This window comes from Salvelinus namaycush, unplaced genomic scaffold (genome assembly GCF_016432855.1).
Source record: "Salvelinus namaycush isolate Seneca unplaced genomic scaffold, SaNama_1.0 Scaffold1024, whole genome shotgun sequence".
Lineage (NCBI taxonomy): Eukaryota > Metazoa > Chordata > Actinopteri > Salmoniformes > Salmonidae > Salvelinus > Salvelinus namaycush.
Window position 1 is genome coordinate 29,066 of NW_024057703.1, and position 25,291 is coordinate 54,356.

Consider the following 25,291-nt stretch of genomic DNA (forward strand, 5'->3'; position numbering starts at 1 on the left):
GTGTGTGTGTGTGTGTGTGTGTGTGTGTGTGTGTGTGTGTGTGTGTGTGTGTGTGTGTGTGTGTGTGTGTGTGTGTGTGTGTGTTTCTGGGCCTCACTAACGAGCTGCTAATGAGACAACAGAACCCTGCTCTGCATGGGCCTATTAGAGAGGGAGGGAGGGAGGGAGGGAGGGAGGGAGGGAGGGAGGGAGGGAGGGGTGAGAGAATTAGTATTTTGGTAAATAAATGTTTTTCAGATTCACAATATCATTTCTAATGGCTTCTTCTTCTTCTGTTTCTTGTTCTCTCCTCCTCCTCCTCCTCCTCCTCTTCATCTTCCTCCTCCTGTCTCTCTGTCTGTGTTGGAGGTGAGTTATCCATGGTGGAGCTGCAGGATCCCTTCCTGGTCAGTGTTCACCTCATTACTGACCCGGGCCAGGCCAAGTCCCTGCAGCATGCTGCCGACACCGTCCTGGCCTGGGTCCACCCTGAACTGCAGCTCTTCCGCGTCTCCGAGAGAGCCGCCTGGCAACAGAAGCCCAAGCGCCAATCATGTCATGCTTCGGCATCTTTTTCAGCCAATCACGGCCCTCCGCAGTGCCAGCCGGCGCTGGCCGTCATCCTCTTCCTGCAGGAGCAGTACGGGGGCGAGGAGCAGATCGTGACCTTACACCGTGCTCTCCGGCGCCCCCCCTGGCACTTCCACCACACCGAGAGGGTCAACAACGGCCGTAGGATGCTCCCGCTTACTCCCTGCAGCCAAGACTTCTTCACCCTGGCCCCGGGGACTCCTCTGTGGGCGGTTCGCCAGGTTCACTACGGTAAAGAGATCGTACGCTTCACAGTCTACTGCCGTTACGAGAGCTTCCGGGACATGGTGCGCATGTACCGGATGATCCTCCAGAGGAAGCTGGCCCAGAAGAAAGAAGACTTTTGTTTTTTCGTGGTGTACTCCAACCCGGATACCGAGATCCAGCTGTCATTCAAGCGGTTGCCGAGGGGCCAGAGCCCCGCTCCTACGGAGTCGGCGGTGATAGAGATGAGGGTGAGGGACGTTGGGGCGTTGGTGCCCCTCCTGCCGTACCCCTGTACCCCCATCAGTGAGGTACGCTGGCAGACTGAAGACTACGACGGGAATAAGATACTGCTGCAGGTGAGATACTGGTGTGTGTGTGTGTGTGTGTGTGTGTGTGTGTGTGTGTGTGTGTGTGTGTGTGTGTGTGTGTGTGTGTGTGTGTGTGTGTGTGTGTGTGTGTGTGTGTGTGTGTGTGTGTGTGTGTGTGTGTTGTACACTTTTGTGTTGCCTAGGCCGTATATGAACAACATGCTGCACAGTATATCCCAGCAACAGTCAGACTATGAACTAAGAACAACCCTTAAATGATGACGACAGGCAGACCACACCTATCCACACCTATCCACACCTATCCACACCTATCCATACCTATCCACACCTATCCACACCTATCCACACCTATCCACACCTATCCATACCTATCCACACCTATCCACACCTATCCACACCTATCCACACCTATCCACACCTATCCACACCTATCCAGACCTATCCACACCTATCCACACCTATCCATACCTATCCACACCTATCCACACCTATCCACACCTATCCACACCTATCCACACCTATCCAGACCTATCCACACCTATCCACACCTATCCACACCTATCCAGACCTATCCACACCTATCCACACCTATCCACACCTATCCACACCTATCCACGCCTATCCGTACCTATCCACACCTATCCACACCTATCCACACCTATCCATACCTATCCACACCTATCCGTACCTATCCACACCTATCCATACCTATCCACACCTATCCACACCTATCCAGACCTATCCACACCTATCCACACCTATCCACGCCTATCCACGCCTATCCGTACCTATCCACACCTATCCACACCTATCCACACCTATCCATACCTATCCACACCTATCCGTACCTATCCACACCTATCCACGCCTATCCACACCTATCCACACCTATCCATACCTATCCACACCTATCCACACCTATCCATACCTATCCAGACCTATCCACACCTATCCAGACCTATCCACACCTATCCACACCTATCCACACCTATCCAGACCTATCCACACCTATCCACACCTATCCATACCTATCCACACCTATCCACACCTATCCACACCTATCCAGACCTATCCACACCTATCCACACTTATCCACACCCATCCACACCTATCCACACCTATCCACGCCTATCCACGCCTATCCGTACCTATCCACACCTATCCACACCTATCCACACCTATCCACACCTATCCACACCTATCCACACCTATCCGTACCTATCCACACCTATCCAGACCTATCCACACCTATCCACGCCTATCCACACCTATCCACACCTATCCACACCTATCCACACCTATCCACGCCTATCCACACCTATCCACACCTATCCACGCCTATCCAGACCTATCCACGCCTATCCACACCTATCCACGCCTATCCAGATCTATCCACGCCTATCCACGCCTATCCACGCCTATCCACGCCTATCCACGCCTATCCACGCCTATCCAGATCTATCCATACCTATCCACGCCTATCCACACCTATCCACACCTATCCATACCTATCCACACCTATCCACACCTATCCACGCCTATCCACACCTATCCACACCTATCCATACCTATCCATACCTATCCACACCTATCCACACCTATCCACACCTATCCACACCTATCCATACCTATCCACACCTATCCATACCTATCCACGCCTATCCACGCCTATCCACGCCTATCCACGCCTATCCACGCCTATCCACACCTATCCACACCTATCCACACCTATCCACACCTATCCACGCCTATCCAGACCTATCCACACCTATCCACACCTATCCACACCTATCCATACCTATCCACACCTATCCACACCTATCCACACCTATCCAGACCTATCCACACCTATCCTCGCCTATCCACACCTATCCACACCTATCCACACCTATCCGTACCTATCCACACCTATCCACACCTAACCATACCTATCCACACTTATCCACACCTATCCACACCTATCCGTACCTATCCGTACCTATCCAGATCTATCCACGCCTATCCACGCCTATCCACGCCTATCCACGCCTATCCACACCTATCCACACCTATCCAGACCTATCCACACCTATCCACACCTATCCACACCTATCCACACCTATCCACACCTATCCATACCTATCCACACCTATCCACACCTATCCACGCCTATCCACGCCTATCCACGCCTATCCACACCTATCCACGCCTATCCACGCCTATCCACGCCTATCCACACCTATCCACACCTATCCACGCCTATCCACGCCTATCCACGCCTATCCACACCTATCCAGACCTATCCATACCTATCCACACCTATCCAGACCTATCCAGACCTATCCACACCTATCCACACCTATCCACACCTATCCATACCTATCCACACCTATCCACACCTATCCACACCTATCCACACCTATCCAGACCTATCCACACCTATCCACACCTATCCACACCTATCCATACCTATCCACACCTATCCATACCTATCCACACCTATCCACACCTATCCACACCTATCCATACCTATCCACACCTATCCACACCTATCCACACCTATCCATACCTATCCACACCTATCCACACCTATCCACACCTATCCACACCTATCCACACCTATCCATACCTATCCACACCTATCCATACCTATCCACACCTATCCACACCTATCCACACCTATCCACATACATGAGCTCTGGAAGTCACTGGAGGTATAGTGTATTTTTGCTAAGCAGAGGCAGAAGTGAAATATCTGTGTGTGTGTGTGTGTGTGTGTGTGTGTGTGTGTGTGTGTGTGTGTGTGTGTTGGATGTTCCAGGTGGGCTTCATACAGTCTTCCTTCAGACACGTAGTTAGGGTGACACCACATCCACACCCTCTCTTACTGGGGATTAAGTTCACACTGTGTATAGTCATCAGAGAGAGGGGGGGGGGACAGAGAGAGAGGGGGGACAGAGAAGAAGAGAGACAGATAGGGAGAGAGAGGAAGAGAGAGAGAGAGAGACAGAGAGGGAGAGAGCGGAAGAGAGAGAGAGACAGAGAGAGAGAGGAAGAGAGAGACACAGAGAGAGAGGAAGAGAGGGAGAGAGAGGAAGAGAGAGGAAGAGAGAGAGAGAGACAGAGGGAGAGACAGAGGGAGAGTGGGAGAGAGACACAGAGAGAGAGAGACAGAGGGAGAGTGGGAGAGAGAGAGAGAGAAGGCTCCAGCATACAGACCATACAGACTGCAGGTTCTAAGTGGGAACGGGACTGCAGCCAAAAATAACAGTCCCACTGAGCAGACAAAGGAACATTGAGCCTTTCCAATTTGCACCCCTCCTCCACCCCTCATCCCTCCATTCCTCATCCCTCCATCCCAACACAGGCTGGGATAGGTGTATAAGTCCTACTGCTACGACCACCATGAAGGAGATTCAGAGATTTCACACACACACACACACACACACACACACACACACACACACACACACACACACACACACACACACACACACACACACACACACACACACACACACACATTCACTCTGGGGGGGCTAACATAATTAACTAGACCTCACATAGGGTTGCAAAGTTACCAGTAACTTACCAAAGTTACCGGAATCTTCTGTAATTTTGGTAATTAACAGATAATCTATGGTAACTTCTTTAATTTATACTTGAATAACTTAAATTAAAAATGTATACGTACATGAGTTTCTAGTGGATAGCCCGTAAGTTTCAAGAGAAAATAGTGATCGCTGAATGAAAACGGAATGCAATTGACCCATGGTATTTTTTTTCATTTAACTCTTCATCTTGTCCAACTATTGACGTTTTTTCACAACTATCCACCAATTTGGGACCATAACATTTACAACAAAGACAAAGTCACATGACTGTGTGTAAAAAAATATCTATAAAGGATATTTCATGCTGAAACCGTATAAAGATGGCGTCTTACGGGCTCCTGACCAATGCTGCCATTTTGTGTGTTTTCTACGCTGATCTTAACTTATTTTTTGTACATAATATCACCACCGTCATTTCCTATGACCAGAAAAACAGCTTCTGGACATCAGAAACAGCGATCACTAACCTCAATTTTGGATGACGATTTCTACTTCAACGAGCCGGCAGCTGTGGATGTACTGCTCATTCCGGGACCAGGCCCTGGACTTGAGAGGAAGAGACGGCACGCGAGCGGGCTCCCTGATGAGAGTACGAATAAATAAACTGCCTTTACCGTCCGTTCTATTGGCAGACGTACAAATCACTAGAGAATAAACTGGATGAGCTCTGTTTGAGACTATCCTATAAACGGGATCTGAAGAACTGTAATATCCTATGTTTTTTTTCAGAGTCGTGGCTGAACAAGGACATGGATAATATACATCTAGCTGTTTTTTCTATGCGTCTTCAACACCGAACGGCAGCTTCGGGTTAAGGGGAAAAGTATCACGTTTCAGGAGAAGACCCAGATGCAGACAGTGTCGAAGTAAAAAAAAGTGTATTACTAGAACAAGGGGCAGGCAAAACGACAGATCAAGGGCAGGCAGAGGTCAGTAATCCACATCAGAGTCCATAAGGTACAGAACGGCAGGCTCAGGATCAGTGCAGGCAGAATGGTCAAAACCGGGAAAACTAGAAAACAGAAACCAGAGAAAGACAGGAGCAAGGGGAAAATAGCTGGTATGCTTGACGAACAAAACAAACTGGCAACAGACAAACAGAGAACACAGGTATAAATACACTGGGGATAATGGGGAAGGTGGGCGACACCTGGAGGGGGGTGGAGACGAGCACAAAGACAGGTGAAACAGATCAGGGTGTGACACCAATAAGAGACATTCTGGATTGTAACTTCTCAATAAAGAGAAAGAGGGTGTGACAATGTGTGTGTCTACAGCAATCAGGCTTGCAATCTGTAATGTTCAGGAAGTTTAGAGGTTTTACTCATCTGAGTTAGAATACCTCATGATAAGCTGTAGACCATACTATACTATGCACTCAACGAGCTGAATAGTGCCAAAATACTCATCCAGAGACAGCACTCCTAGTGGCCAGTGATTTTAATTCAGGGAAACCTAATTTCTACCATCATGTCACCTGGGGAAAAAACTCTAGACTTTACTCCACACACAGAAATGTATACAAAGGTCTGCCTAGCCCTCCCTTTGGCAAAACTGACCATAACTCTATCATCCTGATTCCTGCTTACAAGCAAAAACTCAAACAGGAAGTACCAGTGACACGCTCAATACTGAAGTGGTCCGATGAAGCGGATGCTAAGCAAAAGGACTGTTTACCTAGCACAGACTGGAATATGTTCCGGGACTCGTCCAATGGGATTGAGGAGTTTGCCACATCAGTCAACGGCTTCATTAATTAGTGCATCATTAATCCCCACTGAGTTAAATGCTAGAGCTGCCACGTTCAAGGAGCGGTACACTAAGCTGATTGTGGACTACAGGAAACGAAGGGCCGAGCCCCCCATCCACATTAACATGCCTGTAGTGGAGCCGGTCGAGAGATTCAAGTTCCTCGGTGTCCACATCACTAAGGGATTATCATGGTCCACACACACCAACACAGTCATGACAATGTATCTTCCCCCTCAGGAGGCTGAAAAGCTTTGGCACGGGCCCTCAGATCCTTACAAAGTTCTACTGCTGCACCATTGAGAGCATCTTGACTGGCTGCATCACCTGTTTGTATGTTTGTATGGCACCTGCTTGGCATCCGACCACAAGGCGCAACAGAGGGTAGTGCGTACGGCCCAGTACATCACTGGGGCCAAGCTTCCTGGCATCCAGGACCTCTATACCAGGTGGTGTCAGAGGAAGACCCTAAAAATTGTCAAAGATTCCAGCCACCCTAGTCATAGACTGTTCTCTCTGATACCTCACGGCAAGCAGTACCAACAGGACCCTGAACAGCTTCTACCCACAACCATAAGACTGCTAAATAGTTAGTCCGGGTATTAATGAACTATTTAACTATCTGCATTGACCCTTTTTGCTCTTTTGTTTCATCACATACGCTCCTGCTACATTCTATTATCTATCCTGTTGCCTAGTTACTTCATCCCTACCTATATGTTCATACACTAGATGACCAACAGTATGTGGACACTTGCTCGTCGAACATCTCATTCCAAAATCATGGGTATTAATATGGAGTTGGTCCCCCCCTTTTCCTGCTATAAGAGCCTCCACTCTTCTGGGAAGGCTTTTCACTAGATGTTGGAACATTGCTGTGGGGACTTGCTTCCATTCAGCCATGAGCATTAGTGAGGTCGGGTACTGCTGTTGGGCGATTGGGCCTGGCTCGCAGTCGGCGTTCCAATTCATCCCAAAGGTGTTCGATGGGGTTGAGGTCAGGGCTTTGTGCAGCCCAGTCAAGTTCTTCCACACCAATCTCGACAAACCATTTCTGTATGGACCTCTCTTTGTGAACGTGGGCATTGTCATGCTGAAACAGGAAAAGGCCTTCCCCAAACTGTTGCCACAAAATTGGAAGTACAGAATTGTCTAGAATGTCATTGTATGCTGTAGCGTTAAGATTTTCCTTCACTGGAACTAAGGGGCCCGAACCATGAAAAACAGCCCCAGACCGTTATTCTTCTTACACCAAACTTTACAGTTGGCACTATGCATTGGGGCAGGTAGCCTTCTCCTGGCATCCGCCACATCCAGATTTGTCAGTTGGACTGTGAGATGTTGAAGTGGGATTCATCACTCCAGAGAATGCATTTCCACAGCTCCAGAGTCCAATGGCGGCGAGCTTTACGCCACTCCAGCCGACGCTTGGCATTGCGCATGGTGATCTTATGCTTGTGTGCAGCTGCTCGGCCATGGAAACCCATTTCATGAAGTTCCCGACGAACAGTTATTGTGCTGACGTTGCTTCCAGAGGCAGTTTGAAACTCAGTAGTGAATGTTACAGACACATTTTCACGTGCTTCTGCACTCGGCGGTCCTGTTCTGTGAGCTTGTGCAGCCTACCACTTCGCAGCTGGGCCGTTGTTGCTCCTAGACGTTTCCACTTCACAATAACAGTACTTACAATTGAATGGGGCAGCTCTAGCAGGGCAGAAATTTGATGAACTGACTTGTTGAAAGGTGCCATCCTATGACGGTGCCACGTTGAAAGTTACTGAGCTCTTCAGTAAGGCTATTCTACTGCCATTGTTTCTCAATGGAGATTGCATGGCTGTGTGCTCAAATTTATACACGTCAGCAATAGGTGTGGCAGTAATAGCCAAATCCACTCATTTTAAGGGTTGTACAGTGCATTCGGAATGTTTTCAGACCCCTTCTCTTATTCCACATTTTTGTTACGTTACAGCCTTATTCTAAAATGGATTAAATAAAACATGTATATCTATCTACACACAGTACCTCATCATGATAAAGCGAGAACAGGTTTTTAGAAATGTTTGCAAAAATATAAAAAATAAAAAACAGGAGTAACTTATTTACATAAGTATTCAGACGCGATACTCGAAATTGAGCAGGTGCATCCTTTTTCCATTGATCATCCTTGAGATGTTTCTACAACTTGATTGGCGTCCACCTGTAGTAAATTCATTTGATTGGACATGATTTGGAAAGTCACAGACCTGTCTATATAAGGTCCTACAGTTGACAGTGCATTTAAGAGCAAAAACCAAGCCATGAGGTCAAAGAAATTGTCCGTAGAGCTCCTAGACAGGATTGTGTCGATGCACAGATCTGGGGAAGGGTACCAAAAAATGTCTGCAGCATTAAAGGTCCCCAAGAACACTATGCCCTCCATCATTCTTAAATGGAAGAAGTTTGGAACCACCAAGACTCTTCCTAGAGCTGACGGCCCAGCTAAACTGAACAATTGGGGGAGAATGGCCTTGGTCAGGGAGGTGACTAAGAATCTGATGGTCACTCTGACGAGCTCCAGAGTTCCTCTGTGGAGATGGGAGAAACTTCTAGAAATACAACCATCTCTGCAGCACTCCACCAATCAGACCTTTATGGTGGAGTGGCCAGATGGAAGCCACTACTCAGTAAAAGGTATGACAGCCCGCTTGGAGTTTGCCAAAAAGCACCTAAAGGACTCATAGACCATGACAAACAATATTCTCTGGTCTGATAAAACCAATATTGAACTCTTTGGCCTGAATGCCAAGCGTCACGTCTGGAGGAAACCTGGCAGCATCCTTACGGTGAAGCATGGTGGTGGCAGCATCATGCTGTGGGGATGTTTTTCAGCGGTAGGGACTGGGAGACTAGTCAGGATTGACGGAAAGATGAACGAAGCAGAGTACAGAGAGATCCTTGATGAAAACCTGCTCCAGAGCGCCCAGGACCTCAGACTGGGACAAAGGTTCACCTTCCAACAAGACAACGACCCTAAGCACCCAGCCAAGACAACGCAGGAGTTGCTTTGGGACAAGTCTCTGAATGTCCTTGAGTGGCTCAGAAAGAGCCCGGACTTGAACCCGATCTACCATCCCTGGAGAGACCTGAAAATAGCTGTGCAGCGATGCTCCCCATCCAACCTGACAGAGCTTGAGAAGATCTGCAGAGAATATTGGAGAAATTCCCCCAAATACAGGTGTGCCGATCTTGTAGTGCCATACCCAAGAAGACTTGAGGCTGTATTCATTGCCAAAGTTGCTTCAACAAAGTACTGAGTAAAGGGTCTGAATACTTATGTAAATGTGACATTTCATTTTATTTATTTTTTATTTTTTGCTTTGTCGTTATGGGGTATTGTCTGTAGACTGATGAAGGGAAAAAATGATTTAATCCATTTTTAGAATAAGACAGTAACGTAACAACATGTGGAAACAGTCAAGGGGTCTGAATACTTTCCCTAATGCACTGTATAGTGTAGCTGCGACAGGCCAAAGCAGAATACTTTAAAGAGGCATAGCCAGTTTACGAGTCGCACCAGCAGCTGGAGAAGTCATCTGTCCGTCTGTGTCCAGGGGGATCTGTCCTGCAGCCTATAGCTATACAGTCCCTAGTCTGGTCCTGTCATCACAGAGAGGAAACATCCCCTAACACCAGCCTACCACCAAGGCACTCCCGTGTACACAAAATTGTTTCCGTGTTGAATCAACACTTATAGTATTACATTTAACACCGAGGCAGTGTGTACTGTATATGGGTCCATACTTTTCAGTGTTATATTTTAACACTGTGCTTAGTACTGATGCTTTTACACTTTGTCAGTGTTAGGGAATTAACACTTTTAGTGTTATGCAATAACACCTCATATAGCATTTTTAACCATTACGTCAAGAGGTCCGTATCCCTGTTGGGTTAAGGACACCACCATATTATTTACCACTCTTTATTGTCACATACTCTTATGTAAGAAATGACAAAGACTTCAGAACTGGCAGCAGACATGCTCAAACTTTAATTAAGATAACCATAGACCACTTACAAGTGATATAGCTCTTCCACTCACAGGTGGCCAAAAATAACTAACTGAAAGCCGCGTCTCCAATACAATTTCTTAGTGTGCCTTGCTTTCTTGAGTGATCTGTAGAATTACCATCCACGACTGTATTTATTAGTGACAGAGACATGTTTGTTGAATTCATACATGTTCAGTCCTGTGACCTTTTAATAACAATACATTACATATCTCATAAGGCCTTATTTAAGCCCTTGTTTTGGGCTAATACAGAGGCCTGGAACTCATTGTTTACAGGCCACATCAGGCATGCGAGTCACATTATGATAGCTGGCAAAATGATGTGTAATTCCTATTGGAATCCAGACAGAGTTAGTAGCTCCAACAGTTGGCCTTTTTTCATTCAGTGTTGTAAACTTTGTTAAAGGAGACTGACTACCTGAACCATTTAAAATGGAACAACTATTTCAGTAATGGGTGCAATAAATCTAACTAACTGATCAGATTAGTTTAGAAAGTTATTTATCTTTGTGTAGCATAAGATTAACCAATCGATCAATGTATATGCAAAAAAAACACAGATTATAAAATCAATCTACCTGCAGTAGAGCATGCTGGGAAATATGATAATGATGGGCGTGTTTTTTTGACTGGAACGTTTTTTTACTCTCCACAAAGTTAAACTGATACAATCACACTCACCTCTGGTTATTAACCCTGGGGTTCTTTTACACCAAGGAGTGTAACACTAGAACACTAGAAATGCTACACTGAAACAAGTTAACACTGGCCAATTTGCTGTGTGGCCTCATTCATACAGGCGGTCACATTCTGATCCTTTGCCCCTAATTCGTCATTTGACAATCAGATCAGATCTTTTGCCGATAATGGGGGCAAAAGATAAAAAATTGATCGTCCACACATGTAAACAACAGGTTTGTAGACTAATAGTGAAATGATTACTTACGGGTCCTTTTCCAACAATGCAGAGAGAAAGATAAAGATTTTAAATATATATATACAATGGGGCAAAAAAGTATTTAGTCAGCCACCAATTGTGCAAGTTCTCCCACTTAAAAAGATGAGAGAGGCCTGTAATTTTCATCATAGGTACACTTCAACTATGACAGACAAAATGAGATTTTTTTTCCCAGAAAATCACATTGTAGGATTTTTAATGAATTTATTTGCAAATTATGGTGGAAAATAAGTATTTGGTCACCTACAAACAAGCAAAATTTCTGGCTCTCACAGACCTGTAACTTCTTCTTTAAGAGGCTCCTCTGTCCTCCACTCGTTACCTGTATTAATGGCAAGGTCGGATGCCTTGCAGTTGCCGTACCAAGCAGTGATGCAGCCAGTTAAGATGCTCTCAGTGGTGCAGGTGTAGAACTTACTGAGGATTTGAGGGCCCATGCCAAATCTTTTAAGCCTCCTGAGGGGGAAGAGGCTCTGACGTGCCCCCTTCACAACTGTGTAGGTGCGATGTGGACTCCGAGGAAGCTCTCGCCTCTCCGTTTCCTGTTGTCCACAATCGTCTCTTTTGTCTTGCTGACGTTGATGGAGAGGTTGTTGTCCTGGCACATCACTTTCCAGGTCTCTGACCTCCTCCCTATAGGCTGCCTCATCATCGTCGTTATCCAAATCGAGGTTAGTGATAGGCTGTTCTGATATCCAGTAGCTGTTTTCGATCGTAGGAAACGATGGTGGAAACATAACGGACAAAAAGAGTTACGATCAACGCAAAAACAACACACAAAATAGCAGAACTGGTCCGGATCCCGTAAGACAGCAGCTATCCACTTCACGTCAGAAAATGGACTGCCTGTGTAAACTCCACTTCACGTCAGAAAATGGTCTGCCTGTGTAAACTCCACTTCACGTCAGAAAATGGACTGCCTGTGTAAACTCCACTTCACGTCAGAAAATGGACTGCCTGTGTAAACTCCACTTCACGTCAGAAAATGGTCTGCCTGTGTAAACTCCACTTCACGTCAGAAAATGGACTGCCTGTGTAAACTCCACTTCACGTCAGAAAATGGACTGCCTGTGTAAACTCCACTTCACGTCAGAAAATGGTCTGCCTGTGTAAACTCCATTTCACGTCAGAAAATGGTCTGCCTGTGTAAACTCCACTTCACGTCAGAAAATGGACTGCCTGTGTAAACTCCACTTCACGTCAGAAAATGGTCTGCCTGTGTAAACTCCACTTCACGTCAGAAAATGGTCTGCCTGTGTAAACTCCACTTCACGTCAGAAAATGGTCTGCCTGTGTAAACTCCACTTCACGTCAGAAAATGGTCTGCCTGTGTAAACTCCACTTCACGTCAGAAAATGGACTGCCTGTGTAAACTCCACTTCACGTCAGAAAATGATCTGCCTGTGTAAACTCCACTTCACGTCAGAAAATGGTCTGCCTGTGTAAACTCCACTTCACGTCAGAAAATGGTCTGCCTGTGTAAACTCCACTTCACGTCAGAAAATGGTCTGCCTGTGTAAACTCCACTTCACGTCAGAAAATGGTCTACCTGTGTAAACTCCACTTCACGTCAGAAAATGGACTGCCTGTGTAAACTCCACTTCACGTCAGAAAATGGACTGCCTGTGTAAACTCCACTTCACGTCAGAAAATGGTCTGCCTGTGTAAACTCCACTTCACGTCAGAAAATGGTCTGCCTGTGTAAACTCCACTTCACGTCAGAAAATGGTCTGCCTGTGTAAACTCCACTTCACGTCAGAAAATGGTCTGCCTGTGTAAACTCCACTTCACGTCAGAAAACGGACTGCCTGTGTAAACTCCACTTCACGTCAGAAAACGGACTGCCTGTGTAAACTCCACTTCACGTCAGAAAATGGTCTGCCTGTATAAACTCCACTTCACGTCAGAAAATGGACTGCCTGTGTAAACTCCACTTCACGTCAGAAAATGGTCTGCCTGTATAAACTCCACTTCACGTCAGAAAATGGACTGCCTGTGTAAACTCCACTTCACGTCAGAAAATGGACTGCCTGTGTAAACTCCACTTCACGTCAGAAAATGGACTGCCTGTGTAAACTCCACTTCACGTCAGAAAATGGTCTGCCTGTGTAAACTCCACTTCACGTCAGAAAATGGTCTGCCTGTGTAAACTCCATTTCACGTCAGAAAATGGTCTGCCTGTGTAAACTCCACTTCACGTCAGAAAATGGACTGCCTGTGTAAACTCCACTTCACGTCAGAAAATGGTCTGCCTGTGTAAACTCCACTTCACGTCAGAAAATGGTCTGCCTGTGTAAACTCCACTTCACGTCAGAAAATGGTCTGCCTGTGTAAACTCCACTTCACGTCAGAAAATGGACTGCCTGTGTAAACTCCACTTCACGTCAGAAAATGTGCTGCTCGCTTAACGTCAGAAATGTAAACTCAGCCCATTGTACAGTAGATCTGAAAAGGATTGGAAAGATATCAACCAAATAGACATATCAATAGTATAGTAAGTAGTATCTAGTTCCACCTTTTCCACCTCCATCTATCCAATCCAAATCTACGATATCTCTCGGACTACAGTTTTTATTTCTGGACGGAGTGAGTGGTATGATTGACAGCATGTAACACTAACCTCCCCACTGTATTCTTCTGAAATCTGATTGACAGACTGTATCCAATCCCCACCGCTCCGCCCACACCCCCGTCCTCCACACACACATCTCCGCCTCTCTCTCTCTTCTCTGATGGCTTCTCCATGTTGCTTTCCTCATGCCTGCCGTCCAGTCCCATCCTGTTTTCCACCCAAAACAACCCAGGCAGGGAACGGAGCAGCGTGGACTTTTTCCACAGGCATGTCCTGCGTCTGAAATGGCACCCTATTCACTACGCAGTGCACTACTTTTGACCAGGGGCCCTATAGAGAATAGGGTGCACTACATAGGGAATAGGGTGCACTATATAGGGAATAGGGTGCACTATATAGAGAATAGGGTGCCATTTCAGATGCTGCCACAGTTTTCCATGAGCCCACCATGTCTGGACGGAACAGCATGATTTTCCAAAGTTCATTTTCACAGATAATCATGATTCCAATGTAAAACGTTGCTTCTTTCTATTGTCATGACTTTTCTTTGTGATAATCAGGGTTTAGAGTTTACTGTAACAGCCAATTAAAAGGCATGCCTCGTTAAGCAAATGGCTCGTTAAGAGGATGCTTTGTTTTAATGAGTGGCTTGGTAAAGGTCCTGTGCAGTCGTTTTGATCTCAATATCACATTATTTTCTGGGTAACAGTTAAGTACCTTACCGTGATTGTCTTCAATTCAAATGTTTAAAAAAATAATAATTAAACTGCTTCTTAGCAAAAAAGCAATTTCTCAAGCAAAAAATGTTGCTAGGACTGTCTGGGAGTGGTCTGAGTGGGGAGGGATAAAATGGAAAAGTAGCTGTTATTGGCAGAGAGGATGAGAACTCTCTTATTGGTCTATTAACTAATTTACCACCTAGTGATGTCACTAGGCAGGACAAAACTCTAAAACAGGTTAAAATTTCAGGCGGCTAAAAGGGCATTATCATAATTTTCTAAATGTCACAGTATTATTCCAACCTCATAGTGGAAATATCACGTTTTTGGCTGCACTGGGCCTTTAAGCGGATGCCTCGTTAAGCTAGCTGCCCATACAGTACCGTGTTGCCTGTTTCCTCTCCTTGTGATATCGCCTGGTACTAGCTGTGTATGTGTGTGTGTGTATATGTGTGTATGTGTGTGTGAGTGAGTGTGACAAAGCCCCAGTGTTTCCTCCCTCCACACCTCACTGAACACCTCTCTCTCTCTCTCTCTCTCTCTCTCTCTCTCTCTCTCTGTCTCTGTCTCTGTCTCTGTCTCTGTCTCTCTCTCTCTCTCTCTCTCTCTCTGTACAGTGCCTCTCATTCCATCGCTCTTCCTCTCTCTCTCTCTGTCTGTCTCTCCCTTTCCCCTCCTCTCTCTCTCTCTCCTTCTCTCTCTCCTGATTGAGTAGCAGAGAGCCATATTTCTAGTCATCTCTCCTACACATGAAACAGAAGCAGAGACGCAGTGGTACTAAGTAACATTGTCTGCTGTGGAGGATGTGATTTACTGTGTAATGATACTTGAGGGGAACCAGAGGAAGACACAGGGCTGTGTGTGTGTGTGTGTTGTGTTCCTGCGTGTGTGTGTGTGTGTGTGTGTGTGTGTGTGTGTGTGTGTGTGTGTGTGTGTGTGTGTGTGTGTGTGTGTGTGTGTTGTGTTCCTGCGTGTGTGTGTGTGTGTGTCTTGCAAAGGGTTGCGGGTGAACACACAAGTCACGTGACCCAACGAGCGCTTAACTTTCTGAGTGGACGGCCACAGCAGGGGGGGCTGGATAATGAGGCTGTTGTCGTGGAGATGATCAGAGCCTCTCTCTCGCTGTCTGATTTGATCTGGGCTAATCCGGGTCACACACAACTGACCCTGTGTGTGTGTGTGTGTGTGTGCGTGTGTGCGTGCGTGCGTGCGTGCGTGCGTGTTTGTACTGCACACTTGATACCGAAAGTGATGCTGTGTACATGCGAACATGCACACACAATCGCTGCACAAATGTAGCCTGTCATTACAGCCATAAACGGTGAGGCATTTTTCAAACGCAAGATACAGAAATAAACTCTTTTACACCTGCATTTTGAGCTGAAAGTTATTCATGTTAGCAGTCAATATCAACTAGGGATATCATGTCACTTCTCTGGAGATTTCAGAGCGAGCAGGATCATACGGCCTACCTGTATGCAGCAGGATCATACGGCCTACCTGTATGGAGCAGGATCATACGGTCTACCTGTATGCAGCAGGATCATACGGCCTACCTGTATGCAGCAGGATCATACGGTCTACCTGTATGGAGCAGGATCATACGGTCTACCTGTATGGAGCAGGATCATACGGTCTACCTGTATGGAGCAGGATCATACGGTCTACCTGAATGGAGCAGGATCATACGGCCTACCTGAATGCAGCAGGATCATGTATATTGCTGTATATTGCTGTATATTGCTGTATATGACTGTATATTGCTGTATATTGCTGTATATTGCTGTATATGGCTGTATATGGCTGTATATTGCTGTATATGACTGTATATTGCTGTATATTGCTGTATATGGCTGTATATTGCTGTATATGGCTGTATATTGCTGTATATGGCTGTATATGGCTGTATATTGCTGTATATTGCTGTATATGGCTGTATATTGCTGTATATGGCTGTATATTGCTGTATTTTACTGTATATTGCTGTATATGGCTGTATATGGCTGTATATGGCTGTATATTGCTGTATATGACTGTATATTGCTGTATATTGCTGTATATACTGTATATTGCTGTATATTGCTGTATATGGCTGTATATTGCTGTATATGGCTGTATATTGCTGTATATGGCTGTATATGGCTGTATATGGCTGTATATTGCTGTATATGGCTGTATATTGCTGTATTTTACTGTATATTGCTGTATATTGCTGTATATTACTGTATATTGCTGTATATTGTTGTATATTACTGTATATTACTGTATATTGATGTATATTGCTGTATATTGGCAAGAAACTGAAGAAACACACTGAAGAGCTACTACAAAAGTCCCACCTGTCCTGAACATGACCAATAAGAAACGCTTGTTTTTCGTAGCTAAATCTTTTATGCCCTAATGAACACAACCTTGGTCTGAACACTACTGAATGTATACGTTACCAAGTTACAACACTTCTGGTAGTGGATTAACAAATCTGCTGTGCACCTCAACAAGATATAGTTGATATGTAATACCTTCCTACACCTGGGGATTATTGAGGGCAGACCTGGGTCAAACAGATGTCTTAAATCTTACCGGCTGAGACTTTAATGAGTATGTGAGTGTGTTAGTGATCTGTGAACAGGTGATTGTCATGTTCAATTAACTCCTTCCTGGCCGTGCCTTTCTGAGTGGATAGGAGCAAACATGCAAACATGCAAACATGCAAGCAAGCACACACACACACACACTCACACACTCACACACTCACACACTCACACACTCACACACTCACAAACTCACACTCACACAAACTCACACTCACACAAACTCACACACACACAAACTCACACACACACACACAAACTCACACTCACACTCACACACACACACACACACACACAGTGGATGAGAGCCCATGGGTCTCAGTAATGGGACAATGTTAATCTGCCTGTGAGTTTCAGCAGCACTTATCTAATACCCCTCTGACAGAAATCCCTTCCAAAACGGATACCCCAGAACAAGGAGGTCACTGTGAGAGAACGTGTGTGTGTGTGTGTGTGTGTGTGTGTGTGTGTGTGTGTGTGTGTGTGTGTGTGTGTGTGTGTGTGTGTGTGTGTGTGTGTTGTGTTCCTGCGTGTGTGTGTGTGTGTGTGTGTGTGTGTGTTAGCGAGAGAGAAAGAGAGAGACTGTGTATGTGTGTGTGTGTAAAGGTAAGGCAAAGTGAGGACGGTTTTCTTTTTTCCGAAGGCACAATCACAGGTGCACATTCACACACACTGATACACGTACTGTACATCACAAACTTAGGTGAGGTTAGGCTTGCAAAGGGAGGGTATACTACTGCAAAGGGAGGGTTTATTACTGCAAAGGGAGGGTTTATTACTGCAAAGGGAGGGTTTCTTACTGCAAAGGGAGGGTATATTAGTGCAAAGGGAGGGTATATTACTGCAAAGGGAGGGTATACTACTGCAAAGGGAGGGTATATTACTGCAAAGGGAGGGTATATTACTGCAAAGGGAGGGTATATTACTGCAAAGGGAGGGTATACTACTGCAAAGGGAGGGTATACTACTGCAAAGGGAGGGTATATTACTGGACATTTTCTAAGTACCAGTTAACTACCAGAATCTTTTCAGGAATTTTATCAGATGACATCACTGGCCTTTTTGAGTACTTTCAGATTATCACAGGTGTCTAATGATCCCTTATCACATTGGAAATATATAAAATAAACAAATACATTTTATTTATTTTTTTAACTAACAAAGGTGTAAAACATTATGGTAAGTATAAACCATCAACATAGTGAATAACATTGGTGTTTATGTAACAGTATAACTTTACGTCCGTCTCCTCGCCCCGACACGGGCGCGAACCAGGGACCCTCTGCACACATCAACAACAGTCATCCACGAAGCGTCGTTACCCATCGCTCCACAAAAGCCGCGGCAGAGCAAGGGGAACCACTACTTCTAGGTTTCAGAGCAAGTGACGTCACCGACTGAAAGGCTGCTAGCTCGCACCACCGCTAACTAGCTAGCCATTTTACATCCGTTACATTTAATACGAGGGATTCATATCAACAACGCAGAGAGAAATGAAGAGAATTAATAGAAACCGAATGACACGAGGAATAAACGATACCTGAGATACTGTGCTTTCGGAAACTATTCAGACCCCTTTCACATTTTGTTACGTTACAGCCTTATTCTAAAATGTATTAAATCGTTTTTTTCCCCCCCTTCATCAATCTACACACAATACCCCATATTGACATCACAATACCCCATATTGACATCACAATACCCCATATTGACATCACAATACCCCATATTGACATCACAATACCCCATATTGACATCACAATACCCCATATTGACAAAACTAAAACTGTTTTTTTTATACATTTTTTCAAATGTATTAAAAATAAAAAACTGAAATATCACATTTTACATAAGTATTCAGACCCTTCACTAAGTACTTTGTTGAAACACTTTTGGCAGCGATTACAGCCTCAAGTCTTCTTGGGTATGACGCTACAAGCTTGGCACACCTGTATTTGGGGAGTTTCTCCCATTCTTCTCTGCAGATCTTCTCAAGCTCTCAGGTTGGATGGGGAGCGTCGCTGCACAGCTATTTTCAGGTCTCTCCAGAGATGTTAGATCGGGTTCAAGTCTGGGCGGGCCACTCATGGAAATTCAGAGGCTTGTCCTGAAGTCACTCCTGCATTGTCTTGGCTGTGTGCTTAGGGTCGTTGTCCTGTTGGAAGGTGAACCTTCACCCCAGTCTGAGGTCCTGAAAACTCTAGAGCAGGTTTTCATCAAGGATATCTCTGTACGTTCATCTTTCCGTCGATCCTGACTAGTCTCCCAGTCCTTGCCTCTAAAAAACAGCCCCATAGCATGACACTGCCACCACCATGCTTCACCGTAGGGATGGTGCCAGGTTTTCTCCAGACATGACACTTGGCATTCAGGCCAAAGAGTTCAATATTGGTTTCATCAGACCAAAGAATCTTGTTTCTCATGGTCTGAGAGTCCTTCAGGTGCCTTTTGGCCAACTCCAAGCGGGCTGTCATGTGCCTTTTACTGAGGATTGGCTTCAGTCTGGTTGGTGGAGTGCTGCAGGGATAGTTGTCCTTCTGGAAGGTTTTCCCATCTCCACAGAGGAACTCTGGAGCTCTGTCAGAGTGACCATCGGGTTCTTAGTCACCTCCCTGACCAATGCCTTTCTCCCCCGATTGCTCAGTTTGGCCGGGCGACCATCTCTAGGAAGAGTCTTGGGGATTCCAAACTTCTTCCATTTAAGAATGATGGAGGCCACTGTGTTCTTGGGGACCTTCAGCACTGCAGAAATGTTTTGGTACCCTTCACCAGATCTGTACCTCGACACAATTCTGTCTCGGAGCTCTATGGACAATTCCTTCGACCTCATGGCTTAGTTTTTGCTCTGTCATGCACTGTCAACTGTGGGACCTTATATAGACAGGTGTGTGCCTTTCCAAATCATGTCCAATCAATTGAATTTACCACAGGTGGACTCTGATCAAGTTGTAGAAACATCTGAAGGATGATCAATGGAAACAGGATGCACCTGAGCTCCATTTCGAGTCTAATAGCAAAGGCTCTGAATACTTAAAAATGAAGGTATGGAGGGATGGGATGGGATGGGTGGGGCTGGGGGTAAGGTAATAGTTTCCAAAATTGTTTCCTCCATCCTTTGTTTCCCCTTTTGACTTCTTATTTCATGACTTTTGCAATCTGCACAGAGTAGTAGGGGGTTAACGGAGGAGCATCTCCTGTTCCTCCTGTTCTGTTGGGAATGTAGCCAGGCTACAGCTCGGGTCGTAACTCTTTACTGGATCTACAAACACACATCAACTGTAACGGTTCTCCTCTTCCTCTTCATCCGAAGAGGAGGAGCAGGGATTAAACCAAAATGCAGCGTCTTGAGTTGACATGATTTATTTAAAGAAAAGACGAAAACACGAACTTCACTATAAACTAACAAAACAACAAACGGAGTAGACAGACCTGTACGACGAACTTACATTAAACACGAAGAACGCATGAACAGGAAAACTGACTACATCAAAGAACGAACGTACAAACAAACCTAGACAGTCCCGTATGGTGCAACACACACTGACACAGGAAACAACCACCCACAAACAAACAGTGTGAAAACACCTACCTTAATATGACTCTCAATCAGAGGAAATGAAAAACACCTGCCTCTAATTGAGAGCCATATTAGGTCACCCTTTAAACCAACATAGAAACAGAAAACATAGACTGCCCACCCAAACTCACGTCCTGACCAACTAACACATACAAAACTAACAGAAAACAGGTCAGGAACGTGACATCAACGTTCTGAGGTCTCAACACAACCGTTTGTTTTTTTTCAAATAGGCTTCAATGTATGCAAATGTATGAATTGTTTTCGTGATCTGTTGTTTGTTTTTTTAGAAAAGTTATAACAGAAGTATCAGGATATTATTGCAATAGATATTTAAATATTAATATTATATATTAATATTTATTATAATAAATGCATATTTAAACATCTGACCGACTTGTGTTATAGTGTGGAGTGTGTAACACTACTGTCTTCGCTGTTATGCCCTCTCTCTCTCTCTCTCTCCTCTCTCTCTCCTCTCTCTCTCTCTCTTTTTATCTCTCTCCTGCAGGTCCTGTGTGCACGCTACAAGCGTAGACATACTATCGACCAGCCAGGAGACTCCTCCCCTGCCCCCTCGCCCCTGCCCACTGACCCAGCAATGACTCTGCCCTCAGCGGGCACATATGGCCGCGGGCCTGCCTCCTACAGGAACCGGCGCTACCACCGTAACTCGTCCCGCTCCCGGACCCAAACCCTACCCCTGCCACAGACCCAGAACCAGACCCAAAGCAGGTCCAGCCAGACCTCACAAACCTCCCGTTCCCTGGCCTGTGAAGAGGAGGAAATGGAGATGGGGGCTCGCTCTAAATCCTGGAGGACTGGTCGAACCCGCTCTCTGTTCTCCCTGCCCAGCCTGGCAGGGTTCACCGGCTCTCGCTCCCGCTCTGCCGGCTCCTCCCCCGGAACCTCACCCAGCCCTGCCCACCACAGAAGCCACTCCCACTCCCTCAGCTCCTCCCTGGTCCCGCCCTTCCGCCTCAACGTGGATGCTCTGATTGGTGCGGAGGAGACGGATGTGGACACAGGGATAAAGGTGGATGCGGGCAGCATTGTTGACCTGTCGGTAGTGTCTGCGTACTCTAGGAGTCACAGACCCACGCCACCACGCCCTCTCTCTGCACCTCCGCGGGACCCAACCCCCTCCCCATCCCACGCCAACGTCAAGCCCAAGGCTTCAACGCTAGGCCGCCCTCCTGTTCCCATGAGAACCAGCAGCCTGGCCTCCTCCAATAGCATACCTTCCACCCTGCAGCGGCCACGCCCCAACAGCGCTTTCTTGCCCCTGAGTGGCCAGCCGTCCCTGAGGGATCCCATCACGTGCAGCCAATTGGACAGCTCTAACAGCATTATTGGGGTGGTGTCTCAGAACAGGTCTGGCAAGGAGGTCGGGGTGGAGGACGACGACCAGGAGTTCTACATCTGACCAGTTAGTGGCGCTAGAGAGACACGCCGGCCAGCAGGAAGGGCCAGGGACACTGAGTGACAACACAGCTCTGTTCTGCTCTGCCATCTGGGGGCTGGTTTAAGTCAGTGCAGAGGACAGTACCGTGGCGGCAGACAGACGCTTCATTCAACTTCTTCATGAAATCTTTCTCACTTTGTGTTTCTATATAGTTTCGAACTAGATGTTTGTGTTATTTGTTATTTAATCAAGTTGTGGTATAAATGCATAGAGCTTACTGAGATGGCTTAAAAACACATTGCAGACTACTCAAATATCTCATAGTAGAATATTTAAAACAGAGATGTTGTGAAACCAGACCTATTGGACATCAATTAGATTTAAAACAGAGATGTTATGAAACCAGACCTATTGGACATCAATTAGATTTAAAACAGAGATGTTATGAAACCAGACCTATTGGACATCAATTAGATTTAAAACAGAGATGTTATGAAACCAGACCTATTGGACATCAATTAGATTTAAAACAGAGATGTTATGAAACCAGACCTATTGGACATCAATTAGATTTAAAACAGAGATGTTATGAAACCAGACCTATTGGACATCAATTAGATTTAAAACAGAGATGTTATGAAACCAGACCTATTGGACATCAATTAGATTTAAAACAGAGATGTTATGAAACCAGACCTATTGGACATAGTTCTAACCGTATGTATCCACTTCCCACTACTCATGTTATCACTCAGGACAAGGCAGCTATACGACAGTGGAGTTTCTGGCTCTCTCAATTCATCTATCCTTGATTCCTCTCTCCTCACCTCCTTCTCAGCAGTATTGGAGGAGAAGGTCCAAGGTCACTCCCCTTTGGCCATCTTCTCCAATCCGTTTTGCGAAAAGGAAGTTGAGGAGAGAGGATGCAAGGAATCGAGGGAAGACCAAATGAGAAAAGAACCCCTGATTCTGACACTTTTGGTGCAGTGGGTCCCTCTGCTGGTGATTTTGTAATTGACGGCTAAACAGAATCTAGTTTATTAAAGTAGTAGTCGGTATTATGGAATGCTTTTGATTTTAACTGATTATTTCTATGTTCACCAAACTTTTTAATATTGATTAAAACATCAGATTATGTATGAATTAATTAAAATAAAATAAAAAATGAATGATTTTATGTGAACAGGGTCCCTTTAAGGTGATATAACAGTGAGGCTGTGTGAACAACACACACCTAGCCTGTACTGTATTAAGGTAAGGGATGGTTTTAACATGCACTCAGTATGACTTAAAGACAAAGGCTTGTTTTTGCTGAAATTACACTGCAACATATTGGCTCTCAGTGTTGGCTGTTCTCTGTATGGCACTCGGTCTTCCCTGTGAAGACTTTACCAGGTGTGACTCTCCTTAAGCGGCCGATGAGCCTGTACAGAGGAAATTCCACAATGCCTTTCTTCATATGGACGTCATGGCGAGGTCTCCGTGAGCTCTGCAGAGGTGATGTCATCACTGGCCAATCAGAAAAGAGAGTTGTGTAATCCATTGTTCCACGGTTCAGGTTATACATAGTGTCTCAGGTTTTGTTGTCTGTGTTTTTTTTGTGTGTGTGTGTGTGTGTTTCTCTGTGTCTCTGTTTGTCTCTGTGTGTGTGTGTGTGTGTGTTTCTCTGTGTGTGTTTCTCTGTGTCTCTGTTTGTGTGTGTTTCTGTTTGTCTCGATGTGTGTTTGTTTGTTTCTTTCTGTGTGTGTGTGTGTGTGTGTGTGTGTGTGTGTGTGTGTGTGTTGTGTGTGTGTGTTTCTCTCTGTGTGTTTCTCTGTGTGACCTTGATTTTTTTGGCCTTCCTGTGACATTGGGTGATGTAGGTGTCCTGGAGGGCAGGTAGTTTGCCTCCGGTGATGCGTTGTGCAGACCTCACCACCCTCTGGAGAGCTCTGCGGTTGTAGGCGGAGCAGCTGCCGTACCAGGCGGTGATACAGCGCGACAGGATGCTCTCGATTGTGCATCTGTAGAAGTTTGTGAGTGTTTTAAGTGACAAGCCCAGTTTTCGGGAACAAGCCTCCTGAGGTTGAAGAGGCGCTATTGCGCATTCTTCACCACACTGTCTGTGTGAGTGCACCATTTCAGTTTGTCGGTGATATGTACACCGAGGAACTTACCTTTCCACCTTCTCAACTACTGTCCCGTCGATGTGGATAGGGGGGTTCTCCCTCTGCTGTTTCCTGAAGTCCAAGATCATCTCCTTTGTTTTGTTGACGTTGAGTGTGAGGTTATTTTCCTGACACCACACTCCGAGTGCCCTCACCTCCTCCCTGTAGGCCATCTCGTCGTTGTTGGTAATCAAGCCTACTACTGTAGTGTCGTCTGCAAACTTGATGAATGAGTTGGAGGCGTGCTTGGCCACGCAGTCATGGGTGAACAGGGAGTACAGGAGAGGGCTGAGAATGCACCCTTGTGGGGCCCCAGTGTTGAGGATCAGCAGGGTGGAGATGTTGTTTCCTACCTTCACCACCTGGGGGCGGCCCGTCAGAAAGTCCAGGACCCAGTTGCACAGGGCGGGGTCGAGACCCAGGGTCTCAAGCTTAGTGATGAACTTGGAGGGTACATTGGTGTTGAAGGCAGAGCTATAGTAAATTAATACCATTCCTACATAGGTATTCCTCTTGTCCAGATGGGATAGGGCAGTGTGCAGTGTGATGGCGATTGCATCGTCTGTGGACCTATTGGGGCGATAAGCAAATTGAAGTTGGTCTAGGGTGTCAGGTAAGGTGGAGGTGATATGATTAGTCTCTCAAAGCACTTCATGATGACAGAAGTGAGTGCTACGGGGCGATAGTCATTTAGTTCAGTTACCTTAGCTTTCTTGGGAACAGGAACAATGGTGGCCATCTTGAAGCATGTGGGGACAGCAGACTGGAATAGGGATTGATTGAATATGTCCCACACCAACCAGCTTGTCTGCGCATTTTCTGAGGA

The 25,291-nt window shown here is 45.8% G+C and overlaps 1 protein-coding gene across 1 annotated transcript; it reads left to right on the top strand.

The window, feature by feature from the left end:
• Positions 1–348: 348 nt before the first annotated feature.
• LOC120035312 (protein FAM124A) lies at positions 349–23,487 on the top strand (the record flags this gene model as incomplete). Its single annotated transcript, XM_038982097.1, has 2 exons — positions 349–1,133; positions 21,425–23,487. Coding segments are annotated over 2 exons (1,700 nt in total), but the record flags the coding sequence as incomplete, so codon positions are not given.
• Positions 23,488–25,291: the final 1,804 nt, after the last annotated feature.